Raw genomic sequence first — 23,851 nt, forward strand, 5'->3', positions numbered from 1 at the left:
AGTTGCACACTGGAACAAGACCCCTCAGGAGATAAAAAGGGATAAAAATCTAGAGCATAAGACACAAACAAAAATATATGAAAAAAGTTACAGAACAATCAGTCTTTCTTGATTATATAATTCAGAAATAGCAATAAAATGAAAGGAAGAGAAACTGTAATTTGTTGTTGCAGAAAAAAACAAAACGCCAACCAGCCAGTGTTGATGATAGCCTAAGGTTCCTGCTGCTCCCTCAGTGCTCCAGTTCACCCCAACACATGTGGAGGAAACATTCCAATGCCTTACACTAATCTTCGCTCTATAACAATTTGATCTTTGGCCTAGTTGCTGAATCTGTCAACAAGGACATCACTAGTCTTGAGTTACACATTCTGTATCAGTAACAGTCTGTTCTAGGACAACTGGACAAAGATTTCCAAGCATTTGAAGAAGCTAGCAAAGGAACCATTAGATAACTGATGATGTGTTACATACAGGCAACTCAGATCTAGAAAGGTAATGCTCTTAGCCAAAGGGAACTAACCTTATAATACATGAAAAGATGTTCTTTCTCAACATTCCATAGCAGTCAACCACAGTAACCTATTCCAGACCTCAAATGGAACCTCTGAAGGGGTAAAGAAGTCCTTAAACATGAAGCATATGTGAAATGGGGATTCAATTTCAAAATTCTATTATGAAAAACACAATACCCTAGAAGTAGGATGATCCCCAGGAAAGAAAGTAAGCTCTGAAGTGGAAAGGATGTTATATTTCAAAAATTATCATCAGTGTTTTTAATAAGGCCTAGCACACAGTGGGTACTTAATGTTTTGCTGAATTTTGGTATGATAAAAAGTAGTCATATTTAAGTCATCTACTTGGTGAGGAAAGCATTTAGTAAAACAGTAGAATACTGAGTAAATTAGTTATTATCAGAAAGATGAAGCACAAAAAATGGTTACTGCACTTTCTGATAGGGGAAGCAGTACGATACAGTGCAAGGAGCTCTAGTATGAAAGGACCAGAGTTCAAATCTCACTTCTGGCACTTACTACTTGTGTGATCTTGGGCAAGTAAACAATGTCCCTCTGAAGCTCAGTTTCTTTACCTGTAAAATATGGAGATTCGACTAGATGGGCTGCTCTAGCATCCTATAACTTTCTTTATCCACTCAGAAAAGGTATGATTATAGAAGGAACTTAATGACTGCCCAAGGAATGAAATGGCAGGTACTCAACAATGTGAATGAAGTAATATCTAAAGACAAAGAAAAGATTAAAGACTTTCATTTCTGAATTGAGTGTATTAGAAGGAGCTGAACATATTAAAATTTAAGAACAATAACAGAGAAATAAGATCCAATAATCTAGGATCATAAGATGTAGAGTTAGAAGGTACTGGAGAAATTATCTAGTGAGATACCCTTATTTTTACTGATCAGGAAACTAAGGCCAGGAGGGATTGAGAATTTTGTCCAAAGTCACGCAAGTAAGTAGCATAGCTAGAATTCAAATCCTGGCCCTCTGATTCCATATCTTTCTATTTTATGCTAATTCTATATTAATGTTCCCACAGATCACCAAATTAAAAGCACTATAAGAACACGGCTGGCCACCTCCCAAACCAAAAATAGTCGCTGGGTCTCTTATGCCTACTATTCCTCTTCTTCTCATTTGCTAAAAGGGATGGTAGAAAGTGGAGAGAACTATAAAAGATTAGAAGTTCCAGCAAATATCAACATATATACAACCAGGATATATGCTTGTAAGAAGGATGAATTAAAGATATGCTACAGTCTATTCTATGTTAAAAGAAAATAACCAAATGGAAATCAGTCATGAGGTTAGTTGTTAAACCTTTACTCTTTGGGTTCCATGGTTACTCATGGTTACCTCTAGGTTTTGGGGAGGATGGGACTGAAGTAGGGAGAGATTAAGGTGGGGGAGAGGTGGTATGTAGGTTTTATTTTAAGTTGGAATAATAGGTTTTACATCTATTATTTTGGGTTTGGGATAAGAAAACTTAAGAAAATAAGTTTTTACAAAAGGGAAGTGCCAGAGATGAAAAGAAACAGATGGTAATCATCCACCATTATCCAGAAGCCGCTGAAACCATGAAAAATAAAAAGGATTCCCAAGGAAATACACAATACTAAAATAAAGAACAAAACCAAAATTCAGTCATTTCTTCATGGAAGAATGAAGCATAACCTCTATGAAAATGTTTCTAAAAATAAAGAAAAGGGTTATTTTGCTAATTCCATGGGAGGGAACATACAGGTAGAAGAAATAATGATAACTTGAAACAATAACTGAAAATAGAACTAGCCAAAAGTTTTCAGAAACTAAGAGCTAGAAATAATCAAAATGAATTCATAAAGTACTAATGAAAAGCATATGGATTTTTTAATTAAGGAGAATGAGATGCAAAAATTCAAGTCCACAGTAAGTATAGCTCTAAAAGGAAACCCAAAATAACAAAATTAGTTAATTAGAAAAATAAGTTAAATTTTTCCAAGTACAAATGCAAAAGAGAAGAGAAGGCACTATTAAATCAAGATGGAAAATATCAAACTCATTTAAGGTGTGTATTTTTCCTAGAATTTTTCATTTTGTAAAATGTGAATAGTTAAGGAGAAATCAATAAATGAATACAGTATTATACTTCAAAAAAAAAGGACAAATACACAAAATCATATCCATTTCACATGCATCTTAATTTTAAATCTCTTGTCCTTTTTGAAGTACAGGCAGAACTAAAGTAACACGGGCAGCTGAAAACAACATAAATGGCACGGAGACTCAGAAAATAAAGTCTTGTAACTATAAATGACAATTCCGGAATTTTTCTTTTTTCTCAAGAATTACAGACTTTAAAGTTTGAAGGAACTTTGAAATCATCTAATCTAATACTCTTATTTTATAAACTAGAAACCAGGGCACAGGAAGTAAATAAGAGGCAAACAAATTCAAAGCCAGACCCTCAGGCTCCAAATCCAATGCTCTGGTCATCATACCATGAAACCTTCAGTCAAGTCACTCAATATGCTCTTAAAGGAAAATAAAGTCTTTGGATTTTAAGGCATATGCACATGAAGAGGCATGCAGACATTATGTAATTTCATAAAATGAAATTTGCAGATTCAGATATATTTGACTCAAGCAACAAAAAAAATTATTAAAATAATTAAGAAAAATGGGAAATGATCAGGGGGCATTGTCCAACATTAATTTCGATTATAATACCTGTATTAGTAATTTGGAAGAGTGACTTGATAACTAATTAATGCAACAGAGGAATGGCAAATATTATTAAGGGAAGACATACCAGAAAACTTAGCTGGGTTAATTAAAAATAACTGAAATCCAATTTGGAAATATCAGAATAATAATCTAGAAGAGAAGTGATCATTTGGGCAAGGAAAACCAAGAACGCAGAAATATGAACAAAAGTGAGTGGGAAGAAAATTAGCACTGAGTCTGTATAATCACATCACCAAAAGCCAAGAACATATTGCTCATACTCCAGAACATAAATGACAGTTTGGATCTTTTTCTATCTCTCTGCCAAGACGATGCTGGGAACACCACACCCAATGCAAGGTACTGCAGGACCAAAAACATGAACACAAAATGTTCAGGACAGCAACAACAACTGAAAGGCAAGATGGAAGACTTCTTCTGAGAACAATACATGGTTTAACTTTCCATAATTCTTTTCTTATTTTATATAAACAGAACTAGACAGAACTGGAACTGACTGATGGCTGCAGGTTTTCTGTTTACATAAGTTGTTACAGACTCCTATCAGTTTCAACTCATGTATGAAACTTTTCATTATTAGGCCCCAGTATCCTACAGTCAACCTAATAATATATAAGGTATGAAGATTTAAAGAATCTTTTTCCAAACTCTCCACTGTCTCTCATCTTATGGTTTTCCCTTTTACATACCAAGACTCGACTACCTTTGCCCATTCATATCATAAATTTTTTCAAACCAATTATTTACCAGTCAACAAACATTTAAGTGCCTGCTATATACCAGGTACTGTTAGTTGCTAGGGGATACAAAGACAAAACTGAAACAGCCCTTGCCCTCATGGGGATTGTACTCTATAAAGAGAGACCACGTGTACGTATGTAAGTATATGCCAAATATGTAAAAGGTGAATACAAGATAAATTTAAGGGAAAAAATGTCAACAGCAAGATCTATCAGGTAAGGCCTGATATAGAAGGTGATGCTTGAGCTGAGCTCTAAGGGAAGTCAATAATCAAGAAACTTTTATTAAGAGCTTACTATGTGTCAGGCACTGTGCCAAGTGCTGGGTATACAAATTCAAAAAAAACACATCCCTGCCCCCAAGGAGCTTACAGTCTAATGAGGGAAGACAAAACACAAAAAGAAGTTGAAAGGGGTTGCAAGGTAGGTAAAGGCATTGTGGAGAAATCAGAGAAGTCTCAAGGTAGGACAGCCAGGTGAGAAATGAGCTATCTGAGCTGATCTCTCTCCTTAAATGGAAGTATGCAGTTCATGGCTCCACCCTCCAATGGGAGAGGAAGAGGGCAGGGCTGAGGGGGAGCACCAAGGCAGAAGGGATGAGGAGGATATCCCAATAATGGACTTCCTGGGGGGCAGGGTGGAGAAGCCAGACAGAGAAGTCCCCTAGTAGGGTAGCCAGGTAAGAAATCAGGAGAGGATTCTAAATGAGAAAGTTAGGGATTCAGAGACATAGAGTGGAGAAGAGACTGTATTCTAGGCATAGGAGACAGCCAGTATAGACACTGACAAGGGGATAGAATGTTGTGTGTGATCAAGAGCAAGAAAGCCATTTGGTTTGACCAAAGAGTATATGAAGCACAAACATACGCAATAAGCCTGGAAATACATGTTGAGACCAGGGTGAAGGGCTTTCAATGTCAAATAGAAGAACGTATATCTGATTTTGGAGGGAACACGAATTCCCTGGAGCTTACTGAGCAGAGACAAGACATGGTCAATCTTTTGCTTATGGAATACCACTTTGGCAACCGTGGACTGATAAAGGGGAGCCTCTTGAGCCATCTGCTCCATCTATTTCAAGTAAATTTCAAGCTGCGTCTCTGTAACTATGGCATAATCCCATGTACAATATGAAATGTTCACTTTTACACTTTCTGTCTGCTAAGAAATGGTACTATGAACACTTATATCACAACAATAAATAAGGCATTAAAGCTAATCATTACTTAGCACTACAACTCAGAAAAACTTACAACTTACCACACTGGTAAAAGTTATATCTCCCTCCCAAAAAATGACAATTTACTGAACTGATTTTAAACAGCTCATAGTAATTTATAGGCTATTAATTACTATAAGGATATGATTTTTTAAAGATGAAATTCTTTATGTCATATAAGAATTCATCACAACTCCCCACTATCTTGAAATTTTTGATAATGGGATGAAATCACAGATTTCACTTTTGGAAGATAAACAGATCACTTTTTCTAATTTATTATATGAAAGTGTGTTATGTTGTACTAGGTAGCACACACTCTACTTTCGCAGTAATGGTTTAAATTCATCATAGACAAGAAAGGTAGAAGACACTGAAAATGAACTTAAATTTATAGCAATAGCAGAAGATCTCCCTTTAACGCTTAGTATTCCAAAAACTCATGTATCTGAATCATAAAAGTAGCTATGTGGTTAATACATCATGTAACAAAGACTTCCTTTTCCCAGACAGCTTGGTCTTTCTTTGACAGGACTGGTTAAGATGGATTAGTACATAATAACAAAAATGTAACACTAGAACACTCCTTAAGTTTTAGCAATAATTGTTAACATTTAGCACTCTGTTGCTAAAAGAAAAACCAAAAAAACCCATCTATTCCTGATAAGAAAACACAAGGGATATGCTTTATATGTAGGCTGACCCTATTATAGCAGAATCCAAAGCACAAAGGTTTTTCTCAATCACCTTAGAAGATGCATTTTGTAGTTATGCTACTCTGTTTGTTCCATGTTTATGTCCAGAATACTAAAATATAAACCCCAATTCTTTCATGAATTTCTCTATACTCATTAGATTGTAAACTCCTCATTAGTTCAACATACTGAGCTCCTTGCAGGCAGGAGCTGTCATTGCCTCTTTTTGTCTCCCCAGCCCTTAGCACAGTGCCTGGATCACAGTAAGCACTTAATAAATGTTTACTGTTTGATGACAGATTCTATTATAACAAGAAAAGGCCAAACAAAGAATGGCATGAAAAAAATTGGTTGGTTGAATGTTAGGCCTTGATAATGTCCTTTTTAACAGATCACAGTGCCAAACTTATAAAGTTAACATTTTTAAGAGTAGCATTAATTTCAGTCTACCTTACCTGATGAGCTCTCTGTAAAGACTGTTAATGTCTGTCCTCCCACGCTTTGCAAGAGAAATGGATGTTCTCTGGGAGCACTGACAGAAGCAGGTTTTCCACCAATATCACGGATATTTGCAAGCTCCTCATTCAAAGTAAAAGATACCTAGCAGATAATTAACCAAAGTCTATTAATAACTTAACTTTTTACTATGAACTATCTATACTTAAATTTTAATTACATATTTCATTTTCCAAATTAGTGATCTTTTTAGAATTATATTGAAAACTCTCCAACAAACACATTATAAAACCAACTACAGTAAGAAGCTATCCTAATATGCAAAAATGATACAGCTAACCTATTAAGAAAAGGCTGAATTTCCAATATTTGTTGTTTTTGGTTTTTTTCCCCAGCCAAAGACAAGGTTTATTAAAGAGCCGCCATATTGGCCAGACTCTTAAGAAATCTGAATATTTGTGAGCTATTGGCTAGATTGTAAGAATCTGAACACCTTAATGGAGGCAAGATGAATCTTATATTCAGAAAGACTGTGGCAGGGATCCAGGAATGGTCAAGTAGTCTGGGGTGACTGGAGGAGGGGTCTAAGGATGATCTGGATGGGAGTAGCCAGTGAACAGAATGCCAGGGATCTGGACCATGTGGCCAAGGGACAATGGAGTTTAGATAGGATTAAGGTATACCCTCAATGTTAACAAAACATATGCTGACACTAAGAGTTTTTGATCCATATTAAATGTTCTGGACATAACTATATTTTAAGTTTTATTCAACCCCCACTAATAATTACTAAATAGATGGAATTCCCCTAAATATTTCTGTAAATATCAAATACTTGCCACAGGACTATAGGTTAGAACCGGGAGACTATTTTCTTTCAGAAGAATTCTCTCCTAGACTCTTCACCCAAATGAACATCACATTTTATATCAAAAGGATTTATAAATACTGGCTTTCTGATCTTCACTACACCCATGCTATCTGGAAGACTAGTATGAAATACTTACTGAGTACCTATGTGCTATACCATCATAGTGTTTAATATTACGGACAACAATTAAAGTCTGAAAAAACTAAACCAAATATTCTCTTCACTCTGACTTTAATACTACACAATCCACAGTGTCCAACCCAGAGAAGACAAATACAATACTAATAAAAAGAATGGACAACCAGGCAGTTGATCGAGCACAAAGTCAGGGAACATCATTGATGCTGACGACTTCTCCAGAATGAAAACCTTTCTTTACCCTATAATTACTACCATATAAGATAAATATTTTTTCATGTATTAAAAAGAATTAAAATTGCAAATATAAATCAACTTACCTCAGTCCTTCCTTGATTCCTGGAGAAGGGGAAAAAGAAGACATGTTTTAAAATAGGAAAAGTCTAAATTTTCTGGAACAATCTTCTACAAATTATGATAGTTTACATTTGAATAGCACTTTTCAATTCATTCTCCTACTCTGAAAAAAAATATACAAAAGCAACCCTACGTTCCTTTCCTTACCATACCAATAATATTATATTTGCTTGTTAGCCAAAGTCCAAAAACTCTTCAACATGTTTACATATAAGATGGAAATTATAGCCAGGTTTATTAGAAAGTAGGATGAGTAACCTCACACCCTATATCTTGTCAGGAGGTAATTTCTGCCTTGCCATTTCCTTCTCCAGCTCACTTTACAGATGAGGAATTGAGGCCAACAGGGTTAAGTGACTTGCCCAGGATCCCACAGCTAGTAAGTATCTGAGGCTAGATTCCAAGATTCCTGATTCCAAGCCCTGTGTTCTATCCACTGTGCCACATAGCTGCCCCAAAGCTGGATAGCATAAGGTTGGATAACAAATTTGTAATGTAGCTTGCTAATATAATTATGAGACTTCCTTCAATTTCACTGACTCAGGGAGGTAGGAGCTATTCACTTGTCAATGGTGCAGGCAATCTGTTCCTAATAGAATCTGACTACAAATCCTATCATTAAGATTTTAAATATCATATAGAGGCACTGAAGAACAAGTTAATGACTTTCTGGACTCTAGTTTAAAACTGTCCAACAACTTTTGGAACACCCTGTACAGTTAAGAGAAAGGCCATGAGATACAGAAAACAAAAATGAGGACTTAGGGACCTCCCAGATATGAGGAAGGGCAGGGACTATTGTGAAACTGAAATTTGTATGAATTTGTGATGCAGCCAAGATGATGGAAATTTTCTTTAACTTTCTCCAGTTCTGGCAACCCAGAAATAAGAGCAGAAACAGTTAATGACAGAGCTTACACAGGGTTGAGAATCAGTAAAAAATGATTAGCAGAAGGAAAAGAGCATGACATTTAAGGTGTTAAGGGGAACATTACAGGAATTACATACTGGGAGATCCAGGCAGTGTAGGGAGGAAATAGATAAAGAAATAGATAGCAATCTGTGGGAATTCATAGATGTGTAGTGGGCCTAGAAATCAAGATAAAGGCAAAGATGAATAGTAGGAGAATGAATGGGCCAGATGGAAAGATAAGCTGCTGTGGTCAAAGATGACATACAAAATGTTAAAAAGACACACAAAAGGGAATTATAAACATACCACCATTTGGCCAAAACTATATTAGAATTAGATTGAACTGGTGTCAAATGTAGTGATTTCCAAGCAGCTATGCCTGTTGAATATATGACTTCTACAATTTTGAGGCAAACAGCATGTTTTAAATAAAATAGAGCTTTATCTTCCTAAGAGAACAAGTCAAAATAATGAATAAAAATGAGCTATAAAACTTATATATAATCAAAGTTCGTTAATTCAATCTTATTTTTCCCCTAAGGAAATTTGGCATTTTTTTTTAATGGGGGACTCTTAGGCACACTCTTTTCTAAGGCTCATTATGGTAGAAAAGAGATCACTCAAACTGACTGAGCAATTGAGAAAGCAGCCTGTGGAATGAAGAAAAACCTTGTGAATTTAGATGTCACTGAATCTGTCCGAGTCCTTAGTGTGATCACCTGTAAATTAGGGGAATTGGGCTACATGATCGCTTCAGCACAAAAGTTCTATGAGTCTGTAATTTTATGATAACTTAGGTAAGGCCAGTTGGGGCAGCGAGGTGGTGCACTGGATAGAACACTGGGCATTGAGTCAGGAAGGCTGATCTCCTTGAGTTCAGACCTGGCCTCAGACACTTACTAGCTGTGTGACTGTGGGCAAATCACTCCAGTATCTTTGCCAAGAAAACCCCAAATTGGGTCACAAAGAGTCAGACATGAATGAAAACAACTGAACAAGTGAAGCCAAGATGATTTACCCTTCATATTATCTACAAATCAACATACAACATTTGTTAAGGGTATATTACGTACATGGCACTGTAAGAGAAGACAGGAATACAAAGAAACAAACCAGTTCCTTTCCCAAAGGAGTTTATATTCTATTAGGACGGCCAACAAAGTAGATCATACCTATAAAACAGTGCAGTGGAGAGAGTGCTGGGCCTAGAGTCCAAAAGACCTGAGGTTCAAATACAACCTCAGACACTTATTAGCTGTGTGACCCTGGGCAAGTCTCTCAACCTCTGTCTGCCTCAGCTTCCTCATCTATGAAATGTGGATAACAATAATACCTATTTCCTAGTTATGAGTATAGAATGATACAATATTTGTAAAGCAGTTTGCAAACCCTTAAAGTACTATTTAAATGTTAGCTATTATTCATGAAGAATGTGTTAGGAGCTCAATTTTTAAGGAAACTAGGTATTCTAAGAGATGGAAGCCAGAAGAGAGCACATCGTGGGCAAGGACAGCCTGTGAAAAAGCAGGGAGACAGGACATGGAGGGTTAATATGAGGAACAAGAAGGTCAGGATAGCTGAACCAAAAACTGCATGGAGGAGACATAAGGCTGGCAAGGTAAGCTGCAGTCAGGATATGAAGGACTTTAAATACCAAACAGAAGAGTTTGTATTTGAGTCCTTAAGGTAACAGGGAGCCACTAGAATTTACTGAAAATGGGAATAAAGAAAATGAATTAACAACAATTTAGTGGTTGCATACACTATAGCTATCTAACAATAAAATACTTTAAAACCCTTTATCAATCTTCTTAAGATGCTAGTTACAAGATTGGGGTTTTTTTTTGTTGTTTTTTTAAAGACAATTGGGATTAAGTGACTTAAGGGTCATACAGCTAGTAAGTGACAAGTGTTTGGTCTGAGGTCATATTTTAACTCAGATCCTCCCGACTTCAGGGCCGTTGCTCTGGCTACTGCACCACCTAGCTGCCCCCCAAGATTGGGTTTTTTGAAGGGAGATTATGGGACGAGAAGAGATTGGGTCCAACTCTATTCTTCCCTTTGCTCCCAATGGAAAATCTCCCTCTCCCAATGCAGACTGACACCTAATCTTCAATTCAGTCTTCAGAGTTGCTGAGGACACAGAGGAATAGAAGTGACTTTACCCAGGATCACAAAGAAGCGTGTTCAGGAGCAGGAAACCAAGCCCAGCCGTACTGCCTCTGAGGCAGGCTCACTGTCCACTAGGCTATGCAAACACTTTTTATCTTAAAGAGGTTCATCTTCTATTTGACAAGACTCTTAGTTTCAATGCCGTACATATTTTAAAATAATGGCTGGCTACAGTTCTTTAAAACTATATGGTGGTTAAAGCTTGTCACTATGCTAGTCTAGTAGGCTAGCTCCAGTTAGGGGAAGGGAACAAGCATTCATTCAACACCTACTGTACGCAAGGGACTGCGCTAAGTGCTTTATAAATATTATCTCATTTGTGCCTCATAATGACCCCTGGAGGTTAAGTGCTATTATTATCTCCATTTTAAAATTGAGGAAACTGAGGCAGACACAGGTTAAGCAATTTGTCCAGGGTCACACACCTAGTAAGTGTCTGAGGCCAAAGCTGAACTCAGGTCTTCCTGATTCAGGCCTAGCACTCTATCCACCGTGCCATCTTATAGGTATAACCCACTTCTAAGAAAACCAATACATGAAAAATCTGAGCTCGATAATAAACACTGATATTTACATAGCCCTTTAAAGTTTGCAAAAACTTTACGAAACAAAGGGAATCATTACCTACTTTACAAAAGCCCTCTTCACTTTATAAAAGGTAGCATAAGGGTGCTTTGAAATAAGGAGTGCTTCATGCGCATTAAAAGTATTCAGTTCACAACATTAGATTTACATACAGTTTTCCTGGGACACATCTATTACATAAAGTAATAACTATTACACAGGGCTGTTGTAGGAATAAAATGAGCTGAAATACTTGAAAGCTCTTTGGAATGGTAAAGTGCTATACAAATTTAATGTATTACTGTTGGTATAAAGTGAGGTGCAGTCTGCTGCGGGGCCTAGTTTGTGCTAGAGTTATGAAAACCAAGTTCTAATACAGTGCTATTATCACCGGGGCAAGTCATAAATTTTGTTTCCCAGTTTTATGTGCAAAAATAGCTGTTACCTCCCCTCATTTTCCTTAAAGGATTTCTAGGGAAAGGTCTAATAAAAGGAGAAATGAAAATGTTTTTGAAATAAACACAACTACTATCAAATGTTACCATCAGGCACATTAATGATCTCATTTGTTTACTATTAAACAGCCTTGTTAAAACGTCACTAAGAAATTATAGAATCTATTTAGAATCAAAACAAACAAAAGAAAGATCACACTATCAGGAGGCATAAATGTAGGTTTAAAATGCAAAAGAACATCCAACCATCAAAAAACCAACATAAGATATGTCAAGAACTAAACAGAGGATATGCCTAACCTATAAATCCGATACAAGGAACTGACCCATGTTAAAAAAATATCTCTGCAAAAGAACAAAGATGACCCCAAGCTTAGCAAATGAGCACCGAGTAATGGTGGGTGACTTAAGACAGCAAAGTATTTCTCAGACAACAAAGGTGATTTTGAATCACCACCAAAACTGAAAATAATGAAGACTTTATGAAAGAAATTATGCCACAATAACACAGATACCTTTCAATATCTGAGATTATTTACTCCCCTTCGATATGCTTTAATATTTGTTGCTGTTAGCCACAGGGTAGAAATGTCTTAGCAGCCTCTTGCACAGCCTTATTGCACAGAATCAAATGATCTCAGAGTTGGAAAAGCCTGACTCACAGGTAATCTAGTCCAATTTTTCATGGCTTTCCATTTATATTTCAATCTTGCAACAGTGTTTGCTGTATTACTGTGCTGTGCATTATTTATAAATGTATTTAAAATATGATTATAAATTCTTTTGTTTGTTTGTTTGTTTGTTTTTGGCTAGGCAATGGGGTTAAGTGACTTGCCCAGGGTCACACAGCTAGTAAGTGCTATGAGTCTGAGGCCACATTTGAACTCAGGTCCTCCTGAATCCAGGGCTGGTGCTCTATCCACTGCCCCACCTAGCTGCCCCATTATACATTTTTTTCAAACAATACCAAAATCCCATGTGAATCCACTTACTTTGCAATTCTCAGCTTTCCTACTTCTCCTCTTCCTGAAGCTTTGGCCCACTGCTGAGACAAGTACTTAGGAACCTAAAACAAAATATGAAACATACAAGCAATCAATAAAACTTATGATGTTAATTAAAGAAAAGATATTTGCATTTAAATTTCTTAGTACACAATTGCTGTTTATTGTCAATCATCAAGTATTTATCAAGGCTCTACTATATGCTCAACAATGTGGGGGGATGGATGCAATGATGACTATATTGGAATGAACAGATTTTCCCCAAAACTGAGACACACTACTTCACCAGGGAAACTTCTCTTTGAAAGCCTTGCCAAATGTACATGTTCTTTTTTTGAAATCTGTAATGTCCCAGATTGTACAGTCACCACATATATAAAAGTGTCCCTGACCTCAAAGACTAATACAACAGAACAATTTAATGCAAAACTATGTAGTTCTAATTATAAATGTAAAAGGAGTTTAGAGGAGGTTTCAGAAAGGAAGCAAAACTTGAGCTAGGCTTTAAAGGACGACACTTGAAAGAAGCCAGACTTGACTACTCAAATTCAAAAAGATTTTCCACAGATTGAGAGTAGCCCATCAATTACTGGCAAGTATGTCTTAATAAGTTACTTGGGGACAGGGAGCTTGTCTTTTCATTAGTACATATCTGAAGTCCCTAGCACAGGCAGTCCCCTCTTTAAAAAATATGTTCCTAGAGACCATCTCTGAAAAGTAGAAAACCACAAGGCAAAATCCTAACAGTGCATCTGCTGGAACAGTGAATGAGTGGGCAAAATTGGTGGGAAGAGTATTATAGGCTTTGAATGGGTAGCAGCAAACCTAGAAGCAATAAAAAGTGTTAACTACTTATATTCTGTCTTGTGCCCCAAAGTGCTCAATAAATACTCGGTCTGATTGCTCATGAAGGAGAAGGGATATGTTTAGTCTGTTTACTTAATCCCTGAACTCCAGCAAGCAAACCAAGAGCATTTATTTTGGGTTAACAAGATTCTAGCTGTTTTAAAGAACCTAATTTGACATTGTAAGCCTTCTGGTTAGAAATCAAGTTTAAAAAGGACAAAATAATGAAAGATAATGAACAGTAAACATTTCAGGACTGAGTTAAATTGCTAATGTTCATTTCCTAGGTACATCTATCTTCCCAGAAATCACCACCCCTTCACATGTGCATATGGTTTTGAGGTTTACCAAAGGTTCCCCTAGATGGAAACTACTGTTTAGGTTTAAGGTCTTTCCAATGTCTATGAGGAGACATTGCTTTTTTAATTTTCCTAACGTCTTGAGAAAAGCAGAATGGGGAGGTGTTGATGGCGGAATCCTAGCGTCAGAGAAGAAGCTTCCCATCACATTACCCTACACAGCTCGCCCCTTGAAATGCAAGAGTTGCACGGAGAGAGAGCTATAGCAACAATTGGCACTCATGACTTTGACTAACATTTTAGGGACCCTTGGTTTGAGATTTCATGGATTTAACTTCATAGCTCATGTATTGAAGGCAAGATTCACAAGCAAATTCAATGCAGTAGCAATAGAAATACAGATGATTTCCTCAACTGTGATAAGTGTTCTAAAAGTTCATTTATAAATTGGTTGTCTGGAATATGGAACCTGTTTTTGAAGAGAAACTATTTTATAAATAATGATTCCCAGGCTAGCTTACAAATGTCTGTTTAATACACAGTATGGTGGAAATTTCATCTGAAAGGTTTGCTTGCAATGAAAAACCATAGGAAAAAATGCTGTTTTAAATATATAGATATTTCAGCTACATTGTGCCCCTAAAGGGCTCTTGGAAATAGGACTCCAGCCTACCAGTGCACTCACAATAAGGTATAAAACATATCAGATCAGTCTTTGATTGGATAGGAGTCATACGGCTGCCTAAAAACGGACTAAGATGAAGTGGTATATAAGTAACTTATGATTCTAAATGGTGGTTCCTTCCAACACCCTCCTACCACCACCATCAACTATCTTCTCACAGTCGTATACTTTTTGTTTCCAGAGTTAGCTCCTCAAGATTGGAAGTGAAATGTAGCAAGAAGCAGATTAAGATGAGGAATACATGGAAAAAAGAATTCTCTAGGCTTCTCCAAGCCCAAGATGACACTCAGACTTCATCAATTCTCTCTCTTGAGGTAGACAGCATTTTTCATCATAAGTCTTTTGGAACTGTCTTGGATCACTATATTGATCAGAATAGCTAAGTTATTCACAGCTGATCATCATATTGTACAATATTCTCCTGGTTCTGCTCACTATACTTTGCATCAGTTCATATGTCTTCCCAGGTTTTCTGAAACCATCCAGTTCATCATTCTTTTATAGCACAATAGTATTCCATCACAATCCAGTAATCCATCACAATCATATACCACAATTTGTTCAGCCATTCCCTCAATTTCCAATTCTTTGCCACCACAAAAAGAGCTGCTATAAATCTTGCTGTTCATATAGGTACAATAAAATTTTCCAACTAGCTTTAAAAAAGGGGCAAGACATTAGCTTGTCTGATTAAAAAAAAACAACAGGAAATACTTCAATTTGTATAAAGCAAGCATGTTTGCTCTCAAACAAAAACAGGACCCTTTTAAAAGTCTGTGAATGTCATAATTGAAAGACACAGCATTTAAGTGTAGGAAAGGCTTCAGGTATGCTCCCGAATGATCTTTTGAAATTAAGCAATATACTTCATAAGCCATTTGAAACATGTTTATTAAGCTATTAACCTGTGCTGCAACAGAAAGGAAACCAGTGTACTCTAAGGACAGGAAAGTACCCAACATATTTCTTTTGCAACATCGCTAACATGGAAATGTTTTGCATGACTTCACATGTACAATCGAAATCAAATTGCGTGTCTTCTTAAGGAGAAGGCACAGGAAGAAAGGACAGAATTTGGAACTAAAATTTTAAAAAATGATTGTTAATTTTTTTTTTAAGTGTAACAGGACGAACACTAACTAACTCTTTTCTCTCTCCCTGGACCTCTCCTCTACGGTCCTATCCTATTCCCCAAATGCCTGCTAAACATTTCTACTTGGTTGTCCCCATCATCATCCCAAATTATGTATTTAAAAGAGTATTCATCTCCACTCCATTCCACCCCCACTTTGTGTATTATTTACTTGCCTATGAACAGTAGGGAGGAAGATGCAGAGTCCAATCCATGCCTGGTGAATTACAAATGTAGGCACAGAGAAGTGAGAGGGCAGAGCACTAACAGAGGAGGGAGAATTAGACAGTTTGACTGAAATGTAGAACACAGGAAAGGTCTATTATGATATTTATCTTACCTCCAGGCAGGTTGCTTGGAGCCAGATTTCAGAGTCTGAACCACAGACTTTATTTCCTTTCTTCCTTTATTATTTAACATTATTGTCTTCTTTTTAAATTCTGAGTTCCAAATTCTCCCCCTCTCTCATGCCTCTCATGCCTCCTTGACCCACTGAGAAAGCAAGCAGAATGCTATCAACTATACATCTGAAATCACACAAAACATATTTCCATAATAGCCATAGTTTAAAAAAAAAGCAAGAAAGTTATGCTTTAATTTGTACTCGGGGTTCATCAGTTCTCTTTCTGGAGGTGGATAATATTTTTTATCATGAATCCCTTGGAACTGTCTTGGATCACTGTACTGATCAAAGTAGCTAAGTCTCTTACAGTTAATCATCATTACAATATTGCTGTTACTGTGCACAATGACCTCCCTTGCCATGATAATCATATACCGCATCCCCTAATTTCCAATTTTTCACCACCACAAAAAGAGCTGCTATAAATATTTTTGTTCGTATAGGTTCTTTTCCTGCTCCTTTGATTTTTTTTGGAGTACAGACCTAGTAATGGTAATGCTGGGTCAAAGGGTATGCACAGTTTATAGCCTTTTGGGCAGAGTTCCAACTTGTTCTCCAGAATGATTAGACTAGTTCAGGAGTGAAGAATCTGCGTGACCTCAATGCTGCAGACTTCCCACCCCTGGACTAGTTCATAACTCTACCAGTAGTGTATTAATGTGCCTGTTTTCCTCAGATAGCTAGATTGTACAATGAGTCAGGAAGACCTGAGTTCAAATCAGGCCTCAGACACTAGCTGTGTGACCCAGGGAAAGTCACTTCACCTGTTTGCCTCAGTTTCCTCATCTGTAAAATGAGCTGGAGAAGGAAATGGCAAAGCACTTCATTATCTTTGCAAGAAAACCCCAAACTGGGTCACAAAGAGTTGGACATACCTGAAATGACTGAACGACAGCAACAAAACTTCCAACCCCTCCAGCATTTGTCATTTCTGCTAGGTGCGAGGCAGGAGCCCAGAGTTGTTTTAATTTCCATTTCTCCAAGCAATAGTGATTTAGAGTATTTTCTCATGACTATAGATAGCTTTAATTTCTTCATCTGAAAACTGCCTGTTCATATCCTTTGACTAAATGGTTATTTTTGTAAATCTGATTCAGTTCCCTATATATTTGAGAAATGAGGCCTTTATCAGAGAAATTTGATGTAAATTTTTTGTTACTTCACGATCTATGGCATCTTTTAGTTCCCCCGATTCTCTCTTTTAATTAGGTCTACTTTTGCTTTTGCTTTGTCTGAGATCAGGAATGCTACTCTGTCTTTTTTACTTCAGGTGAAGGATAATAGATTCTGCTCCAGCCCTTTATTTTAACTGTGTGTGTCCTGTTTCAAGGTCGTCTCTTATAAACAACACTGTTGAATTCTGGTTTCTAATCCATTCTGCTATCCACTTCTGTTTTATGAGTGCATTTACCCTGGTGTCAAAGACCTCTCCTGCCAACCTACTAAGTTGTCTTGGCTAGAAAGATATCTCACCCTGACCTTTTGTTGGCTCTGCCACCCCAAATTTTATCTGAGGCACTATTTTAAAATTCTTTGGAGGGGAATTTTGGGAAAGTTTATCTGGGTTGCTGCTTGTACTCCGCCATCTAGGCATTGCTCCCAACCCACAGACTTTGTCTCTTAGACAGTTTTTGGCAGATATAATAGGCCAACTCCTTAGGTTACTCTTCCTTTTTTCCTCGGCACCTGGCTCATCATCTTTCTTCCCCAACCCCTTCCCTTATACAAGGAATAGCTTCATTATTTATTATTTGTTAAGGCCATTTATTCTACTAGAATGGTGTCTAGCATATAATAAGCACTTAGGAAATTTTTGTGTGCATTTTTCTTATTATTTTGTCCCAAAGAAGTGATTTGAGGTTAGAGAATTTGCCCAAGGTATAAAGGTCTTGAACATTTTATCTTCAGCTCTTCTATATTTGACATACAGCTCTCTGAGCTATTACAATAAATGTTATTATACCCTCAAATTTCTACTATAATTCCTTTTTATTACCCCACAGTTCAGTTTTGCTCAGGGATCATACTTGAAGCTAGAAAGATTGTACAACACAAGGTAGCACTTCAGAGAGTATGAAATCAAAGCCATTAACAGTCATATGAAAAATACTCTAAATCACTAATAATTAGCAAAATGCAAATTAAAATAACTCTGAGATACTACCTCATACCCATCAGATTGGCTAAGATGACAGAAAAGGAAAACGACAAATGCTGGAGAAGATAGGAAAAATAAGGATACTAATACACTATTGGTGGAGTTGTGAACTGGTCCAACCATTCTGGAGAACAATCTGGAACTACGTCCAAAGACTATGAAACTGTGAATACTCTTTGACTTGGCAATACTGGCACTAAGTCTATACCAGAGATAAAAGAAAGAGGAAAAAGATCCACACGTACAAAAATATTTATAGCAGCTCTTCCTATGGTGGCAAAGAATTGGAAATTGAGGGGATGCCCATAAATTGGGAAATGGCTGAACAAGTTGTGGTATATGATTGTGACGTATGAAATGTTAAAGAGGTTGACTTCAAGAAAAACTTAGGAAGACTTGTATGAATTGAAGTGAAATAAGCAGAACCAGGAGAACAAGGTATACAGTAACAGCAATACTGTAATAATGTTTAACTGTGAAAGACTTAGCAACTTTTTTTTAGGCAGTTGGGGTTAAGTGACTTGCCCAGGGTCACACAGCTAGTAAGTGTCAAGTGTTCGGTCTGAGGCCACATTTGAACTCAGGTCCTTCTGACCTTCAGGGCAGGTGCTCTATCCATCGGGCCACCTAGCTGCCCCAAGACTTAGCACCTTTGATCAATACAATGATCCACAACAATTCCAAAGGATTCATGATGGAAAAATGCTATCTACCTTGAGAGACAGCTGATGAAGTGAGTGCATACTGCAACATTTTTTCCTCTTTATTTTTCTTGCTTCTCTTTATTCACAATATGGCTAATGTAGAAATATATTTTGCATGACTTTCTATGTGTAATGAGTATTGTATTTTTTGCCTTCTTGTAGGTGGGGGAGAAGGTGGAGGGAGGAAAAAATTTGGAACCTAAAAATTAAAAATTAAGTAAAAAAACCCCAACTTCATGGACTCCCTGAAATCTATCAATAGGCTCTGAGGTCTGTAAAAGAGTTTAAAAAAACATAATAGACACACAGACATGTCTTATTATTAGCATTTATTATCTTTCAATTTAAAACCATGCTCATTTTAACCTATGCAAATTCATCTATATCTCAGTTGGGTCAAAAGGGATCCGTACCAATGCAAAATCTGAAAAGGGACCATCACAGAGTTAAACTAAGTATTCACAAATTGAGGATACCCAGAAATCAGCATCTGAGTGTAAACTAGTAAAGCTGCAAAAGAAAACGCAGAGATGAGAAATAAAGTTTATAGATGAGACTGAAGTTTGACAGACATCCTAAAAAAAAAAACCCAAAACAGTCAAATCACAAACCTCCTGTTCTACCACATTCTCTCTCCTTCTGCTAAACTCAAGGCACTCATCACCCAAAATCAGAGGTTCTTGTGAGCTTGTTTTGTTAATATTGTAATAACTATATTTCAACATAATTGACCATTTGCAGTCCTACGTAGTTTATTTCACATATTGAAAAACATTATTCTCAAAACGAGACTGCCAGAGCGCGGAGAGTGGAAGGGATCCTATAATCCAAAAAAGCTGAGAACGCTTACCCTAGATAACAAACTTAACACTTCTTGCTTGGGCTACTTCAATAAGCTCCCATGTCCTGGCTTCGGGAACAAGAGACAACAACAATAGTGTTGTCCAAGAAAAAAAGCATTAATGAGACATAAAATATCAAGAGAGCAAAGGAAGATTCAGAGACACAAACACAAGGGCACCATGTTAAATGTACTGTATGCTTAGGGAAAAACCAAGCTATATATAATTTCCTTTTTCTGTTCTTTAACTATAGAAATTATGTTTGTTGATGGCTGTACAAGTTTATAATAAAACAATTAAATTAGAAAAATCAGACAATTGTGATCTTTACGGCAGATTAAAAAAAAGGAAGAAGTCAGCTGCTCCAATGTTCCCATTTTACAGATGAGGGAACTGAGGGTCAGAAAAGTTAAAATTCTTGGCCAAGATCACACCAGGACCACACACATCACTGATCTGGTTACAAATCTAAATCCAATACTCCTTTTACTGTACCACACTGTCCCTTGGGAATCCAGCACAAATGCAAAGTTCATTTGGCACTGAGGGCTCTTCACCATCAGGCTCCAGCTTGTCTATCCAAGTTTACAGCATCCCTCCTTCATGAACTCTCTGGCCTCTGGCTGTGCCTCACACAGGATACTCCATGTCCAGTCCCCTCTCCCTGCCTTTGCACAAGCTGCTCTCCTCTCTCTTTCCCTATTAGTTTCCTGAGAAGCTCATCCCAAGCTCCACCACCTCAACTGCTGCTGTCTCCCTGACCCAAACCAAAGCAAAACAGACCTCCGAACCCTCATTCACTTTGTATATATTTATATGCGCACATGCTACCTCCTCCAATAGTTACTGGCTCCTCGAAGGTAGGAGTTTCTTAGCAGACCCAGTACCGAGCAAGTAGTAGGCCTCACACAGTAGGTGCTTAATAAATGCTTGTTGGCTGAGTGCCTCATAAATGAAATGACTTGCATTTAGGAGCCCTGGGATCACTTCTGTGCTCTTACACAGACCAGTTGTGTAGCCCTCAATCAAATCACTTAACCTCTCTGGGCCTTAGTTTCCTCATCTGTAAAAAGGGAACAATGAGACTTCCACTATCTACTTAAACCGGTTGCAGCAGGGAAAGGGCTTTTTGAACTTTAAAGCACTATGTAAATTATTATCTTTACCTGGCAACCAAGCTCTTCTATTATTGTCTTTATTGCTATTTAGTTTTATTCAGTTTTTCATGTGTTGACTTGCCTCCCCAACCATACCACAAGCTTGTTACAGACAGGGAATGTAGCTTCTTTGTATCACTCAGTGCTTTGCATAGCAGGTATTCAATAATTATTTCAGATTTGATTCAATAGCTTTATGAAGTTGTCTTTAAACATGACCAGATCTGGCAAGATGAATTAGAGCAGGACATGCCATTATTGAGAATTTGATTAAATTCACAGAAAACTAATTATTACAAGTGGAATACAATATGAACAAATTAATAAATACACACCTCCTCCTTTGCCCAATGGCCTCTTATGTCCACCAGACCACTCACAGGGTCCATTTGAAATGTGACAATAAGAATGACACTCTGCCGCAAGAGGCCTAGAAATAAGTGGCTTGGCACTTAAGAGTGTTCAAAGTGTGCCTCCGATACATACTTTATGGATTAGGAAGTATCTTCTATGAAGTCTATTGGGGAAAATCAGCTGCTAGGGATTACCCTTCCACAATCACATCTATCAAAATCTGTCACCCATCCAAAGTAACGATCTCCCACCACTTTACCTAAGCCTGAAATGCTGTCCCTCCCTCTCTAAAGCTCAATTCCAACATCACCTCTTCCATGAAACTCACCCTGATCAATGTTTATCTTCTTCCCCTCCAACTTTAACCACTATTCTGTTCTGTCTCTCTACAACATGCTTACCTAATCTTTCCAGGAAGCTTAATTACCTTCTTCCCTTCTATCCTTAACCAATATTTTGTTGTTCAAGTCATTTCAGTCGTATCCAACTCTTTGTGACTCCATTTGGGGTTTTCTTGGCAAAGATACTGGAGCAGTTTGTATTTCCTTCTCCAGCTTATTTTATAGATGAGGAAACTGAGGCAAACAGGGTGAAGTGACTGCCCAGGGTCACATAGCTAAGTAAGTATCTGAGGCAGAATTTGAACTCCAGTCCTCCTGACTTCAGGCCCAGCGCTCTATCCATTGGCCACCTACCTGTCCCTCTGCCTCTCAACAATACATTTAACTAACCTTTCCATAAAGCTTAACCACTACCGTTCTGCCTCTCTCTCTAACTCTCTATTAACTTTTTGGCAGCTAGGTGGTGCAGTAGACAGAGTGCTAGGCCTGAAGCCAGAAAGACCTGAGTTCAAATGTGACCTCACACACTGGCTATGTGACTCTGAGCAAGTCACTTAACTCTGTTTCAGTTTCTTCATCTGTAAAATGAGCTGGAGGAGAAAATGGCAAAGCACTTTTCTTGGCCAAGAAAATGCCAAACAGGGTCACAAAGAGTTGGACATGACTGCAAAAGGTCTGAACAACTGAACCTCTAATTTTAACCAGTATTCTGTTCTGCCTCTCAACAATACACTTTTCTATGAAGTTTAATTATCTTCTTCCTTTTTATTCTTAACCAATATTTTGTTCCTGCATCTCAGTTATCTGTCCCTCTACCTGACTACGAACTCCAAGAAAGCAAAAGCGTTATCTTATCTAAACTGTACCCATGAGTACTTTAAAGATATATGCAGGATAAATACTGCTGTTGATCACCCTCTAAGTAGACGTGGGGATAACTTGGGGAAACTCAGAAAACCTGGGAGGCCCTGGACCAGAAGCACCAACCACCCGATGTCGGGAAGCCAGGGGCTCCCCGGGCCTTCTGCTCACCTCTGCTCCTGGGGGTTCCCTTAGCTCCCCAAGTGCTCAGGCTGCGGACCCTCCTACCTCTTTCCTCATCCTGAACGACTTGATGCTACGTCCTAGTTGGGGAACTGGATTTAAGTCATAAGCCTGGGCTCCAATACTGACTCGGACACTTGGCGTCTGTTGGATACCACCCCCACGCCTTGTCACTTTACCGCTCTGTGCCTCAGTTTCCTCCTCTGTAAAATGAAGGAGTCGCACTTCCACCTCTAAACGTATAAACCTTACAATCTGCACTTCTCTGGGGATGTGTTATATTTCCCCAAGGTACAGCGAGGGCAGGGAGGGTTGCCCCGTCTTCGTATTCCCACCCCGACAACCCCCCACCCCACCAAGTGCCCAGCGGGGAGTCTGGTATACAGTAAGTGTCTAATAAATGCTGTTAGAATAACCGTCTCGCCGTCCACGCGGGGCTAACTCCCTGCGGCTTGAGGGGCAAAGGCTGGATCACCGGGGATGGGGGACGACGGGACCCCCGGGGGGGGACTCGGAGGGGGCTGAGGGAGGGGCTCGCTCGGCCTTTACCTTCACAAGCCACACTCCCGTGTTTTGTTTGGCGCCGGTCAAGTCGAGCTCCCCGCGCTCGGCCATGGTGGAGAAGAGGGAGGTCCGGAGGTCGCGGCTCCGGCACCACCCGCGTCGCTCCAAGCCGGGAAGCCCCAAGCTTGGGGGTGGGGAACACGCCGCTCCCAGAGACCAGGAAGCCGCGCCTGCGCACTACATCTGTGCCCTACGGTGCCTCGTGGAGGACACATTTCCTTCGCTTACCTCCGGGAAGTGGGCGTGGTTTCTGAAGCACATGGCCTGGGGTGGGGCGGCGGGATAGGAAAGGATGCAGGCTCTTGCCTAGTTAGGCGTTTGAGAAGCACAAACCGGCCTGTTTAAAGAAGATGCGCGGGATGTAGATCCCTATGGTGCGGGCCAGGGTGGAGAGGTAGCTGTGGAAGACCTTGGAGAGAATGTTCTCCAACTCCCAGATGAGGAAACTGAGAACTCAGGTGACTTCGCCAAGGTCATGCGAAGCTGGGACTTG

The 23,851-nt window shown here is 38.4% G+C and overlaps 1 protein-coding gene across 3 annotated transcripts in view; it reads right to left on the bottom strand.

Annotated features, from left to right (window-relative positions):
* Positions 1-23,537, bottom strand: part of GTF2F2 (general transcription factor IIF subunit 2) — a 159,532-nt gene extending 135,995 nt beyond the window's left edge. For 2 of the 3 annotated variants that reach the window (XM_020971471.2, XM_020971455.2), the window contains exons 1-4: positions 23,344-23,532; positions 12,818-12,891; positions 7,685-7,703; positions 6,355-6,499 (exon numbers count right to left, since the gene is read on the bottom strand). In XM_020971471.2, the coding sequence (XP_020827130.1) occupies positions 6,355-6,499; positions 7,685-7,703; positions 12,818-12,891; positions 23,344-23,409 (304 nt within the window). In that variant the 5' untranslated portion in view covers positions 23,410-23,532. Of the gene's footprint in view, positions 1-6,354; positions 6,500-7,684; positions 7,704-12,817; positions 12,892-23,343 lie in introns of all 3 variants that reach the window. The other variant, XM_020971464.2, reaches the window with a different exon arrangement.
* Positions 23,538-23,851: the final 314 nt, after the last annotated feature.

The sequence above is a fragment of the Phascolarctos cinereus genome, unplaced genomic scaffold (genome assembly GCF_003287225.1).
Source record: "Phascolarctos cinereus isolate Bilbo 61053 unplaced genomic scaffold, phaCin_HiC Scaffold_7;HRSCAF=346, whole genome shotgun sequence".
Lineage (NCBI taxonomy): Eukaryota > Metazoa > Chordata > Mammalia > Diprotodontia > Phascolarctidae > Phascolarctos > Phascolarctos cinereus.